The sequence below is a fragment of the Nerophis ophidion genome, linkage group LG23, assembly GCF_033978795.1.
Source record: "Nerophis ophidion isolate RoL-2023_Sa linkage group LG23, RoL_Noph_v1.0, whole genome shotgun sequence".
NCBI classification, from domain to species: Eukaryota; Metazoa; Chordata; class Actinopteri; order Syngnathiformes; family Syngnathidae; genus Nerophis; species Nerophis ophidion.
This window is the reverse complement of record NC_084633.1, coordinates 36,073,735-36,087,740: the sequence shown is the minus strand read 5'-3', so window position 1 is coordinate 36,087,740 and position 14,006 is coordinate 36,073,735. Positions and strand designations below refer to the sequence as shown.

The following is a 14,006-nucleotide window of genomic DNA, read 5'->3' as shown; positions in this document are numbered from 1 at the left end:
TAAAGGTTGCCACTGTCAAATATGGGTGAGAGCGGACTCTGAAGGCAGGCACACCCCCAATATTGTCGTCCGGGTGGAAATGGGGAGAAATTTGGGGGTATGGTTGCCCCGGGAGATTTTCGGGGGGGAGCACTGAAATTGGGGAGTCTCCCGGGAAAATCGGGAGGGTTGGCAAGTATATTCTCACCTGAAAACTTCACCCTTTAACGGCCGCAGGCTGTCTTCATGGTTTATTTTCATACAGTGCTCAATGCTAAGTAAGTATGGAAGGTCAAAAGGGACAAAATTTGAAAAATAATTAGATTTTGGAATATTTGTGTAAATGAGTCATCATTTAAGGGAAATTTAAATTAAACACATGTAAGAGGACATCATTAAAGCCTGATAAATCAATTAAATAATGAAATGATTAAATAATTATTCCAATATTTTACGAAATTATGGAATGAATATTTAAATGTCATTTTTGAAAATAATTACTCGGATGTGTCATTGTTTAATTATTAAATGTGCCATTACTGTACTTAACGTAAAAGTACATTTGATTAAAAAAGTAACTAAGTCTCATCTTAAAACTCATCTGTATACTCTAGCCTTTAAATAGACCTCCTTTTTAGACCAGTTGATCTGCCGCTTCTTTTCTTTCTCCTATGTCCCCCCCTCCCTTGTGGAGGGGGTCCGGTCCGATGACCATGGATGAAGTACTGACTGTCCAGAGTCGAGACCCAGGATGGACCGCTCGTCGGGACCCAGGATGGACCGCTCGCCTGTATCGGTTGGGGACATCTCTACGCTGCTGATCCGCTTGAGATGGTTTCCTGTGGACGGGACTCTCACTGCTGTCTTGGAGCCACTATGGATTGAACTTTCACAGTATCATGTTAGACCCGCTCGACATCCATTGCTTTCGGTCCCCTAGAGGGGGGGGGGTTGCCCACATCTGAGGTCCTCTCCAAGGTTTCTCATAGTCAGCATTGTCACTGGCGTCCCACTGAATGTGAATTCTCCCTGCCCACTGGGTGTGAGTTTTCCTTGCCCTTTTGTGGGTTCTTCCGAGGATGTTGTAGTCGTAATGATTTGTGCAGTCCTTTGAGACATTTGTGATTTGGGGCTATATAAATAAACATTGATTGATTGAAATCTTTAAATAAATAATTTAATCAAAGATGAGTTATTTAGATCAGTGGTCCCCAACCACCGGGCCGTGGCCCGATTGGTACCTGGCCGCAGAATAATTTTTTGTTAATTTTTATTTAAAAAAAAAAAAAAAATATATATATATATATATTTTTTTTTTTTTTAATTAAATCAACATAAAAAACACAATATACACTTACAATTAGTGCACCAACCACAAAAACCTCCCTTTTTCATGACAAAAAAATTCCCTTTTTCATGACAAAGGAAAAAAAAAAAAAGGGATCCCCCCCACACACCCCCGGGCCGCGGGACAAATTATTAAGCGTTGACCGGTCCGCGGATACAATAAGGTTGGGGACAACTGATTTAGATGGTTAAATAATAAATGGAATGAGTAAATAATTAATGTGATTAATTATTACATGTAAATTAACATTACATAAATAAATGCATTTTAAATAATTACTCAAATGTGTCATTTAGTTATAATAGGATTTAATTATGTGTGCGTGTTTTTAAATGTGGCATTACTGTACTTAACGTAAAAGTACATTTCATTTAAAAGGAACTAAATCCTAAAATAATTAATTTAGTCAAAGATGAGTTAATTAGATACTGTATGTATATATATATATATATATATATATATATATATATATATATATGTGCCCCATGAAGTTATTATTAAACAATTTATTTATTTTGTCCCATTTGACACCCCGTAGTGTGAACAGTCATTCTCATTTTTTATTATCATCAGCCAATATAAAAAAAAGTCTGTAGAATTGTTGCCCAAACGATTTATTGTTAATATTTTTTCACCTAACTTAATTATATGTCTATATTATTTTAATAGTGTATATAATATTTTGCATTTCTTTCTTGTTTTCATTGAAAAAAAGGTCGTTTGCAAGGTTGTGCCAAACTGCAAGACTTTGACAATGCTGCCCCCTGCTGGACATTTATTGTACTGTCACGTCCTCCAGGCCAGAGAACAGAGTTGTCAAATTTTTTTTATGCATTTTATTAGTAGATTTTTAAAACAATGAAAATGTAAAAAAAATATGGTAAGTTGCAATAATTTTACCACAAAATAGTGTATATCACTGTAAATAAAAAAAAACAGTACTGCTGTTTTTATGGTAAAAAAAAAAAAAAAGGCAGAATTTTACTGTAAAATTGACATTAGGTTTTTTTTGACTGTAAATGAAAAAAAAAGGAATTTTACCATAACATTTTTGCCACCTGAGCTGCCATATTTTTTAAACTGTCAATCAACAAGTGTAATCTTTTCAGTGTATTACTGAAAAAGCCATAACGGCACCACAGTTTATTACAGTTAAAAAAATCATAGTTTTTTTCATTTAGAAAAAAATGCTGTAAAAAGCAGAGTAAATTTCACAATTTGATTGGCGACACTAAAATTGGTTGAATGTGAGTGTGAATGTTGTCTGTCTATCTGTGTTGGCCCTGCGATGAGGTGGCGACTTGTCCAGGGTGTACCCTGCCTTCCGCCCGATTGTAGCTGAGATAGGCGCCAGCGGCCCCCGCTACCCCGAAAGGGAATAAGCGGTAGAAAATGGATGGATGGATGGACCATGAAATTTTTTGCTACTTTTACATTTCAACATTTGATAGATAACTTCCTTTGAAATCATTATTATTACTATTTATCTATATTTAAAAAATGTTTTGAATGTTTGATATTATATTTTTGCACCATTAGGCAATATTTAAACTAACATAATTTGCGATTACATAGATTTTTTTCCTCCCTAAATAGATAAAAAATAATACATTTAGTAAGAAAAGTTACAGTATTTTATTGATACATATTATTTCCAGAGGGCCAAATAAAACAAGGTGTTGAGTTTGACATCTGTGCCATAAAATGTGCCGACTGACTGTCCTTTTTGGTTAAATCAGAAAGATTTTAACTAAATATTAATATGAAGAAACGAAATGTGTTCCAATAAAAAAAAAAATCTGACTTTGTAATATATGAGGACTCTTTTTTTTTTTTTTTTGAGTGACACTTTTAGAGAAATTTATTTAACCATTTTTTTTTTTGCCGTATCGTTCCTGGCCAATGCCATTATTATTATTATTATTATTATTATTACTATTAATATTACAACTTATAAACATGCTCTCGCAAGTGAGAATTCAAGTCCTACTGAAAGCCACTACTAGCCACCACGCAGTCTGATAGTTTATAAATCAATGATGAAATATTAACATTGCAACACATGCCAATACGGCCGCTTTAGTTTACTAAATTACGATTTTAAATTCCCCGCGAGTTTCTTGTTGAAAACGTCGTGGAATGACGTCACGGACTGTTAGGAAATATTAGCAGCTGCACCACTCACGTCTAAAAGTTGTCTGCTTTAATCGCATAATTACACAGTATTTTGGACATCTGTGTTGCTGAATCTTTTGCAATTTGTTCAATTAATAATGGAGACGTCAAAGAAGAATGCTGTTGGTGGAAAGCGGTGAATTGCAGCTGTCTTTAACACCGAGACACAGCCGGTGTTTCTTTGTTTGTTGTAAAGCCGAGCAGTCGAGCGAACATGTTTTCTCTACGTCAACCAGCGTATTTTTGGATGGGGAAATTGTGATATGTATCTTACCGGAGACATCAGTGGATTATTCGTCGTCCTGCAGCAGCTGTCATGTGAGAAAAAAGGCAGCTGTGAGCTTGGCTCCTCGGCTTCTCTCTGAGACACTGGCGTGTTCACCGCAGCCATCCGACTTTCAGGTATGTTTGTACAATCTGTAAAATCTCACTAAAACACTATTAAAACAATAAGCAGATAAGGGATCTTCCAGAATTATCCTAGTAAATGTGTCTAATTACATCTGACAACCTCACACTGCCACCGCTCTTTTTTTTCTTTCTAGTCCTTCACTATCAATATCCCAATTCACAAATCTTTCATCCTCGCTCAAATTAATGGGAAAATTTTCGCTTTCTCGGTCCAAATTGCTCTTACTGCTGGAGGTTCCCATTATAAACATTGTGAGGATGTGTGGAGCCCTGCAACTCGTGACGTCATCGTCTGCTACTTCCGGTACAGGCAAGGCTTTTTTAATAGCGACCAAAAGTTGCAAACTTTATCGTCTGTTTTCTACTAAATCCTTTCAGCAAAAATATGGCAATATCGCGAAATGATCAAGTATGACACATAGAATGGACCTGCTATCCCTTTTTGAATAAGAAAATCTCATTTCAGTAGGCCTTTAATATGACAACTTGCCATTATATTCTTATCGGTGACAGAGCAGGAAGGAGCTAGGAATATGTTTGTGTTTCCTACAGTAAGTCACATATTGTATGAATACATTAATTACCATCTATATGACCGGTATACAATTGCAAACTAATAAAACATTTCCAGAAATATTCATAAAATTATTTAGTTTTATCACGGTTTATTATAATAATGAAGTTATTTACAAAAATATAACAAAGCAAACAATGTACATATTCCCTGTAGCCCTTTGAAGGGGGCGTGGCCTCAGTTTTAACCCACTTTCAACAATTTTTTTGGGCTGATTTTCGTGATTTTTAACTTTTTTTTAAACTTAATTTGTACAGCATTTTGGAGCAGTTTATACTGTTTTCTTATTTTGTTTTTTCAAGTGCTTCATAAATAAACCTTGGTCTGTAAAAAAAAAAAAAAAGAGGCTTCGCTACACGTCTTCAAATATAGCCTAGTGGGAGTTTCACCAGACCGCGATGCTGCTGTGAAAAAGTGCAATGTTAGCATTGTGGCTAATTTGGCATAAAAGCAGGCGCTCATTAGCATTAGCATGTCAACTTAGTTAAAATGAAGGGCCCGGTCACAGTTATGGGGCCATTTGAAGGCAGCTTGGAACATCTAATAAGATTTTTTTCCCCCATGATTTTATAAAAAAAATATCTGTAGATTTTACAGTAGAAAAACCTGACAGTCACCAGAATTTTACTGTAAAATAGTGTTTTTTTAAACCACATAAAGTAGTAAAAAAATGGAAAACAGAACAACTGGGTTTTTTTTTTAACTGTAAATAATATTGTTTTTTTTACAGTAAATTATACAGTGTTTTTTTTAATTGTAAATTATATGGTTTATTTTTTTATTTTTACAAAATAGTGTGAATAGAAAAAATGTTTTTTTTTATTTTGGCAACTGATCTGACTTTTTTATAGGTATATATAAGTAAGACACTGTAAAAACAACCGCAGACGGTACGGTAAAAAACTGGCAGCTCAGTTGACAGAATTTTACTTTGAAAAAAAAGTAGTAGTTTTCCGATCTACAGTTATATGCTATTAAAACCACCATAGTTTTTCATATATATGTAATATATATAGCCGAGGTTACTGTGGTTTATCCGTTCTACAGTGCTCAATACCGAGGTAGAGCGGAATATACTTTAAGTCAGGAAAAAACATAGGCTATTTCATCCCTACAAGCCTATTTCGCAGGTTTCCCTGCTCTTCAGGGGATTTTTATATAAACTATAAGGATATAATTTATAAATTATATGTACTTTTATACATTTAGAGCGGAATATTTGTTAGGTCAGGAAATAACAGAGAGGTTATTTCATCCCTACTAGCCAGTTTCACAGGTTTCCCTTCTCTTCATAAAATAATGATATGAATTAAATTAAAAGGATATAATTTACAAATGATATATCATTTCATATATTTGGATCAGAATATTTGTTAGGTCTGTAAAAAACACAGAGGCAATTTCATCTTTACAAGCCGGGTTCACAGGTTTCCCTGCTCTTCAGGGGATTTTGAATAAATTATATGTAACAAATTTATACATTAAATAAGGATATTATAATCATAAGGATATAAATGATACATTATATATACGTTTATGTATTTAGAGCAGAATATTCGTTAGGTCAGGAAAAAAAACACAGAGGCTATTTCAACTCTACAAGGCTGTTTCGCAGGTTTCCCTGCTCTTCAGGGAATTGTTATATAAATTATAAGGATAGTATAATTATAAGGATATCATTTATACATTATATATAATTTTATAGATTTAGAGCAGAATATTTGTTAGGTCTGTAAAAAACACAGAGGCTATTTCATCCCTACAAGCCTGTTTCACCGGTTTCCCTGCTCTTAAGGGGATTTTGTATAAATTATATGTAATAATTATATAAATTAAATAAGGATATTATAATCATAAGGATATAATTGATAAATTATATATACTTTTATGTATTTAGAGCAGAATATTATTTAGGTCAGGAAAAAACAAAGGCTATTTCAACCCTATGAGCCTGTTTTGCAGGTTTCCCTGCTCTTCAGGGGATTTTGTATAAATTATATGTAATAATTATATAAATTAAATAAGGATATTATAATCATAAGGATATAATTGATGAATTATATATACTTTCATGTATTTAGAGCAGAATATTCGTTAGGTCAGGAAAAAAAACAGAGGCTATTTCATCCCTACAAGCCTGTTTCGCAGGTTTCCCTGCTCTTCAGGGGATTTTGTATAAATTATATGTAATAATTATATAAATTAAATAAGGATATTATAATCATAAAGATATAATTGATAAATTATATATACTTTTATGTATTTAGAGCAGAATGTTTGTTAGGTCAGGGGAAAAAAAACAGAGGCTATTTCAACCCTACAAGCCTGTTTCGCAGGTTTCCCTGCTCTTCAGGGGATTTTGTATAAATTATATGTAATAATTATATAAATTAAATAAGGATATTATAATCATAAGGATATAATTGATAAATTATATATACTTTTATGTATTTAGAGCAGAATATTCATTAGGTCAGGAAAAAACACAGAGGCTATTTCAAACCTACAAGCCTGTTTCGCAGGTTTCCCTGCTCTTCAGAGAATTGTTGTATAAATTATATATACTAATTATATAAATTATAAGGATAGTATAATTATAAGGATATAATTGATAAATTATATATACTTTCATGTATTTAGAGCAGAATATTCGTTAGGTCAGGAAAAAAAACAGAGGCTATTTCATCCCTACAAGCCTGTTTCGCAGGTTTCCCTGCTCTTCAGGGGATTTTGTATAAATTATATGTAATAATTATATAAATTAAATAAGGATATTATAATCATAAAGATATAATTGATAAATGATATATACTTTTATGTATTTAGAGCAGAATATTTGTTAGGTGAGGAAAAAACACAGAGGCTATTTCATCCCTACAAGACTGTTTCGCAGGTTTCCCTGCTCTTCAGGGGATTTTGTATAAATTAAATGTAATAATTTTATAAATTAAATCAGGATATTATAATCATAAGGATACAATTTACAAATTATATATACTTTTATGTATTTAGAGTAGAATATTCGTTAGGTCAGGAAAAAACACAGAGGCTATTTCATCCCTACAAGCCTGTTTCGCAGGTTTCCCTGCTCCTCAGGGGATTTTGTATAAATTATAAGGATAGTATAATTATAAAGATGTAATTTATACATTATATATGATTTTATAGATTTAGAGCAGAATTTTGCGGGTTTCCCTGCTCTTTAGGGAATTGTTATATACATTATATATAATAATTATATAAATTATAAGGATAGTATAATTATAAGGATATCATTCATACATTATATATAATTTTATGTATTTAGAGCAGAATATTTGTTAGGTGAGGAAAAAACACAGAGGCTATTTCATCCCTACAAGACTGTTTCGCAGGCTTCCCTGCTCTTCAGGGGATTTTGTATAAATTAAATGTAATAATTTTATAAATTAAATCAGGATATTATAATCATAAGGATATAATTGACAAATTATATATACTTTTATGTATTTAGAGCAGAATATTCGTTAGGTCAGCAAAAAACACAGAGGCTATTTCAACCCTGCAAGCCTGTTTCGCAGGTTTCCCTGCTCTTCAGGGAATTGTTATATAAACTATATATAATAATTATATAAATTATAAGGATAGTATAATTATAAGGATATAATGTATACATTATATATAATTTTATAGATTTAGAGCAGAATATTTGTTAGGTCAGGAAAAAACACAGAGGCTATTTCATCCCTACAAGCCTGCTTTGCAGGTTTCCCTGCTCTTCAGGGGATTTTAATATAAATGAAATACATCAGTTATATACAATAAATAATGAGGATATTATAATCATAAGGATACAGTATAATTGATAAATTAAATACAATTTTATGTATTTAGAGCAGAATATTCGTTAGGTCAGGAAAAAACATAGGCTATTTCATCCCTTCAAGCCTGTTTCGCAGGTTTCCCTGCTCGTCAGGGAATTGTTGTAGAAATTATATAAAATAATTATATAAATTATAAGGATAGTATAATTATAAGGATATAACTTATCCATTATTTATAATTTCATTTATTTAGAGCAGAATATTCGTTAGGTCAGGAAAAACACAGAGACTATTTCATCCCTACAAGCGTGTTTCGCAGGTTTCCCTGCTCTTCAGCGGACCTTATATAATTCTATATATTTTTTTTCACATTCTGTCTCTCACAGTTGAAGTGTACCTATGATGAAAATTACAGACCTCTGTCATCATTTTAAGTGGGAGAACTTGCACAATCGCTGGCTGACTAAATACTTTTTTGCCCCACTGTATATATACATATATATATATATATATATATATATATGTATATACATATATATACATATATATATATGTATATACATATATATATATATGTATATACATATATATATGTATATACATATATATATATTTATATATATATATATGTATATATATATATATATATATGTATATATATATATGTATATACATATATATATATATATATATATATATATATATAAATAAAATGGATAACTTGCTTTGAAAGCATAAGTCAAAAAAGTATATCCGCTGGACATCCATTGCTTTCGGTCCCCTAGAGGGTTGCCCACATATGTGGTCCTCTCCAAGGTTTCTCATAGTCATCATTGTCGACGTCCCGCTGGGGTGAGTTTTTCCTTGCCCTTATGTGGGCCCTACTGAGGATGTCGTTGTGACTTGTGCAGCCCTTTGAGGCACTTGTGATTTAGGGCTATATAAATAAACATTGATAGTGTGTGAATGTGAGTGTGAATGTTGTCTGTGTCGGCCCTGCGATGAGGTGGCGACTTGTCCAGGGTGTACCCCGCCTTCCGCCCGATTGTAGCTAGGATAGGCGCCAGCGACCCCAAAAAGGGAATAAGTGGTAGAAATGGATGGATGGATGATTGATTGATATTTATTTGTATTCAAAACATTTTTTGGGGGGAAACTATGATAATATTCATACAGGAAACAATATTTTACTGAAGCAATTTTTTTTCCCAGGTCCCTGCAGGCCACATGAAATGAGGTGGCGGGAGTTGAAGTTGAAGTTGGACACCTGTGCATTAAAGCCACAAAAAGTGACTAAAAGCACTTTTTAAACCCTGTAAGAATTCACTTAAAAGAATACAAATCATTTCAAAATATTTGTGCGAAAAAGTGATTTTAATGTGAAATCCATAAAAATGTCATGAAGTACAGGAAGTACAGGAAGTACAGGAAGTACAGGAAGCGGGCGTTATGGAAAACATCGAAAGGAGGAGTACAAATACGTGGACTTTTAAAAAAGTTAGTAATAAAATAGAATATTCACAAGTAACGCAGATCTTCCATGTTTTCACTTTTGAAATGATGATGTCATCGTCTCATTTGCATAACGATGCTTACCACACGTTATCGGAGACAAAAAGTGAGCCAAACAAAAAACCATGAAAAGCAACATTTTAAAATACATATTTTTTCTTCTCCTTTCGACTGCCGCCACTTCTTCTTATGCTCTGGCGGACGGGAACCCACATTATCAGCAGCTTTTCTCAAGTCGGGGATCTCCGTCGTCCGCACACAATATCGACACCTGTGTCTCCTCGTTAGGGGTGTCCCGATAACAAGGCTTTCACTTCCCCTTTGAGTATTGGCTGATACCGACATCGATCCAAGACGATATCAGCGCGAATCACAGTGCATAATTGGAGTATTTTGCAGCGAACCACGGGAGGGATGAAAATCACAAAGCTAATGATTACCTGGAATTAAAATTGGTAATTTGTTTTTTTTAATTTAAGTTAAGTAAGTGGAATGATGCGGACACGTTTGTTACTGGATACTTTCTAATATATGGAGACCTCGTATGTGTGAGGATGACAATGGATACTTGCTTATTTTGTTTTGGACGGCGATTTGGTACAGTTAAGGACACTTAGTACATATGCTATTGCCCGCTTAGCTGTTGCGTAGCTGCTCGCTCACAGTAGCCTGCCATAGTTACCTTTTGACGTTGACTTTGTGATAGAGTGATTGGAGAACATACTCGTTGGTCAAGTCAGGAAAGTCATTTGGAGCCATTTCGAAGCAGCTTGAGGTCCCAAGAGCAACTGTGCAGTCAAGTAAAAAAGTAAGTGCATGGCACAGTTTTGGCACTGCCACGATCGGGAAGAAAACGCGAGCTATCACCTGCGGCGGAGAGAAAATTGGTCAGGGTGACCAAGAGTCAAGCGAGAAGGAGCAAAAAGCAGGTCTGCAATTAATAGGAAGCTGCTGGAACACAGGTGTCAGTGTCCACAGTCGAGCATGGCCACGGACTGAGAGGCTACCATGCAAGAAGAAAGACCTTACTCCAGAAGCCACACCTTGAGGCTCCTCTAAAGTTTGCTGCTGATCACATGGACAAAGATGAGACCTTCTGGAGGAAAGTTCCGTGGTCAGATGAGACAAAAACAGAGCTGTTTGGCCACAATACCCAGCAATATGTTTGGAGGTCTTTAAACCCAGGAACACCATACCTACTGTCAAGCATGGTGGTGGTAGTATTATGCTCTGGGCCTGTTTTGCTGCCAATGGAATATATATATATATATATATATATATATATATATATATATATATATATATATATATATACACATATATATATGTATATATATATATATACACATATATATATGTATATATATATATATATATGTATATATGTGTATATATATATATATATATATATATATATATATATATATATATATATATATATATATATATATATATATATATATATATATATATATATATATATATATATATATATATATATATATATATATATATATATATATATATTTCCAGGTCCCTTTTTGGGTCCTAAGAGTCAGAGTGTGTAGTTTTTGGGTCCCAAGAGTCAGAGTGTGTAGTTTTTGGCTCCTAAGAGTCAGAATATGTAGTTTTTTGGGTCCTAAGAGTCAGAGTGTGTAGTTCTAGGGTCCTAAGAGTCAGAGTGTGTAGTTTTTGGGTCCTAAGAGTCAGAGTGTGTGGTTTTTGGGTCATCTCAGTCAGAGTGTATAGTTTTTGGGTTCTAAGAGTCAGAGTGTGTAGATTTTGGGTCCTAAAAGTCAGAGTGTGCAGTTTTTGGGTCCTAAGAGTCAGAGTGTGTAGTTTTTGGGTCCTGAGAGTCAGAGTGTGTAGTTTTTGGGTCCTGAGAGTCAGAGTGTGTAGTTTTTGGGTCCTAAGAGTCAGAGTGTGTAGTTTTTGGGTCGTCTCAGTCAGTGTGTAGTTTTTGGGTCCTAAGAGTCAGGGTGTGTAGTTTTTGGGTCGTCTCAGTCAAAATGTGTAGTTTTTGGGTCCTAAGAGTCAGAATGTGTAGTTTTTGGTTCCTCTTAGTCAGAGTGTGTAGTTTTTGGCTCCTAAGAGTCAGAATATGTAGTTTTTTGGGTCCTGAGAGTCAGAGTGTGTAGTTCTTGGGTCCTAAGAGTCAGAGTGTGTAGTTTTTGGGTCCTAAGAGTCAGAGTGTGTAGTTTTTTGGTCCTAAGAGTCAGAGTGTGTAGTTTTTGGGTCATCTCAGTCAGAGTGTATAGTTTTTGGCTCCTAAGAGTCAGAATATGTAGTTTTTTGGGTCCTAAGAGTCAGAGTGTGTAGTTTTTGGTTCCCAAGAGTCAGAGTGTGTAGTTTTTGGGTCCCAAGAGTCAGAGGGTGTAGTTTTTGGCTCCTAAGAGTCAGAATATGTAGTTTTTTGGGTCCTAAGAGTCAGAATATGTAGTTTTTTGGGTCCTAAGAGTCAGAATATGTAGTCTTTTGAGTCCTAAGAGTCAGAGTGTGTAGTTTTTGGGTCCTCTTAGTCAGAGTGTGTAGTTTTTGGGTCATATGAGTCAGAGTGTGTAGTTTTTGGCTCCTAAGAGTCAGAATATGTAGTTTTTTGGGTCCTAAGAGTCAGAGTGTGTAGTTTTTGGCTCCTAAGAGTCAGATCACAGTGTGTAGTTTTTGGGTCCTAAGAGTCAGAGTGTGTAGTTTTTGGGTCGTCTCAGTCAGAGTGTGTAGTTTTTGGGTCCTAAGAGTCAGAGTGTGTAGTTTTTGGTTCCCAAGAGTCAGAGCGTGTAGTTTTTGGGTCCCAAGAGTCAGAGTGTGATGTTTTTGGCTCCTAAGAGTCAGAATATGTAGTTTTTTGGGTCCTAAGAGTCAGAGTGTGTAGTTTTTTGGTCCTAAGAGTCAGAGTGTGTAGTTTTTGGGTTGTCTCAGTCAGAGTGTGTAGTTTTTGGGTCCTAAGAGTCAGAGTGTGTAGTTTTTGGGTCCCAAGAGTCAGAGTGTGTAGTTTTTGGATCGTAAGAGTCAGAATATGTAGTTTTTTGGGTCCTAAGAGTCAGAGTGTGTAGTTTTTGGGTCCTAAGAGTCAGGGTGTGTAGTTTTTGGGTCCTAAGAGTCAGAGTGTGTAGTTTTTGGGTCCCAATAGTCAGAGTGTGTAGTTTTTGGGTCCCAATAGTCAGAGTGTGTAGTTTTTGGGTCCCAAGAGTCAGAGTGTGTAGTTTTTGGCTCTAAGAGTCAGAATATGTAGTTTTTGGGGTCCTAAGAGTCAGAGTGTGTAGTTTTTGGCTTCTAAGAGTCAGAATATGTAGTTTTTTGGGTCCTAAGAGTTAGAGTATGTAGTCCACACTCAGGAATTCACGATGTAGATATGAAGATGGATCAGGACACCCCTATCACCAACAACACAGCCATGAGGTGCAGACTCTTAAAGGTGTACACCACAACTACACATCACTTGGAAGGAAATGGGAAAGTGCCAGAAGTAAACAACAACAACAAACATGTCCGCTGGAGGGAGCGACTCAGGTCCAGGAAGCAGAACTCCCTCTCAGGACTGCAGGTGTGCATAGATCGACTTTAAGACACGCACAGGTGAGACAAGGCGGGGGGGGGGGAGAGACACACACCTCTTTCTCTCCACAGACGTCCTCCGCCTGGGGTCAGAGGTCACTGAGCCACGTCACAGAGGCACTAGTGGGGAAACACAACTGTTAGTCAATGGCCCGGAACACAGACGCGTATGGTGTATTTGACTAATTTAGGATGGCCTTTGAAGCTTTCACAAACATGTTGATTGTTGTCAAGTTGCCCTCGGAGGGATAGTTCTCATACATCCAATAATCTTCACTTCTTCAACTTTTACTTTTATAGTAGTCTGGAAAATGTTGTCTCTCAGAGCATTTAATTTAACTTTTAATAATGTAAAAAGGTCATGCTTGTGGGTGATGGTTTATGAGGTTTATTAATGATTTATCGAGTAGCTTTTTAGCTTACTCGTATTTCCTGCGATTAACTTTGTTTTATGGGGTGGGGGGGTTCACTGTTCTCTTTTTGGCTGGAAAAGACAGTGGCGTGTTTGGCTCTGCAGAAAGCAGACTTTCTTACCTCGGCCAAAGAGCTTGTATTTCGACTCGTTTTCTGTCCGTTCGCAACATGACTCAAAACTGTTTTGGGCACATTCAATTATCCAGAAAAATCTACCAACATGCTTCGCCTCCTGCTT

At 35.2% G+C, this 14,006-nt stretch overlaps 1 protein-coding gene across 1 annotated transcript in view; it reads right to left on the bottom strand.

Annotated features, from left to right (window-relative positions):
• Positions 1-12,701: 12,701 nt before the first annotated feature.
• The window catches only part of usp43b (ubiquitin specific peptidase 43b), a 321,262-nt gene continuing 319,957 nt past the window's right edge, over positions 12,702-14,006 (bottom strand). Inside the window, exon 16 of the mRNA XM_061884275.1 lies at positions 12,702-13,474. Within this exon, the coding sequence (XP_061740259.1) occupies positions 13,464-13,474 (11 nt within the window). The 3' untranslated portion in view covers positions 12,702-13,463. The remainder of the gene's footprint in view (positions 13,475-14,006) is intronic.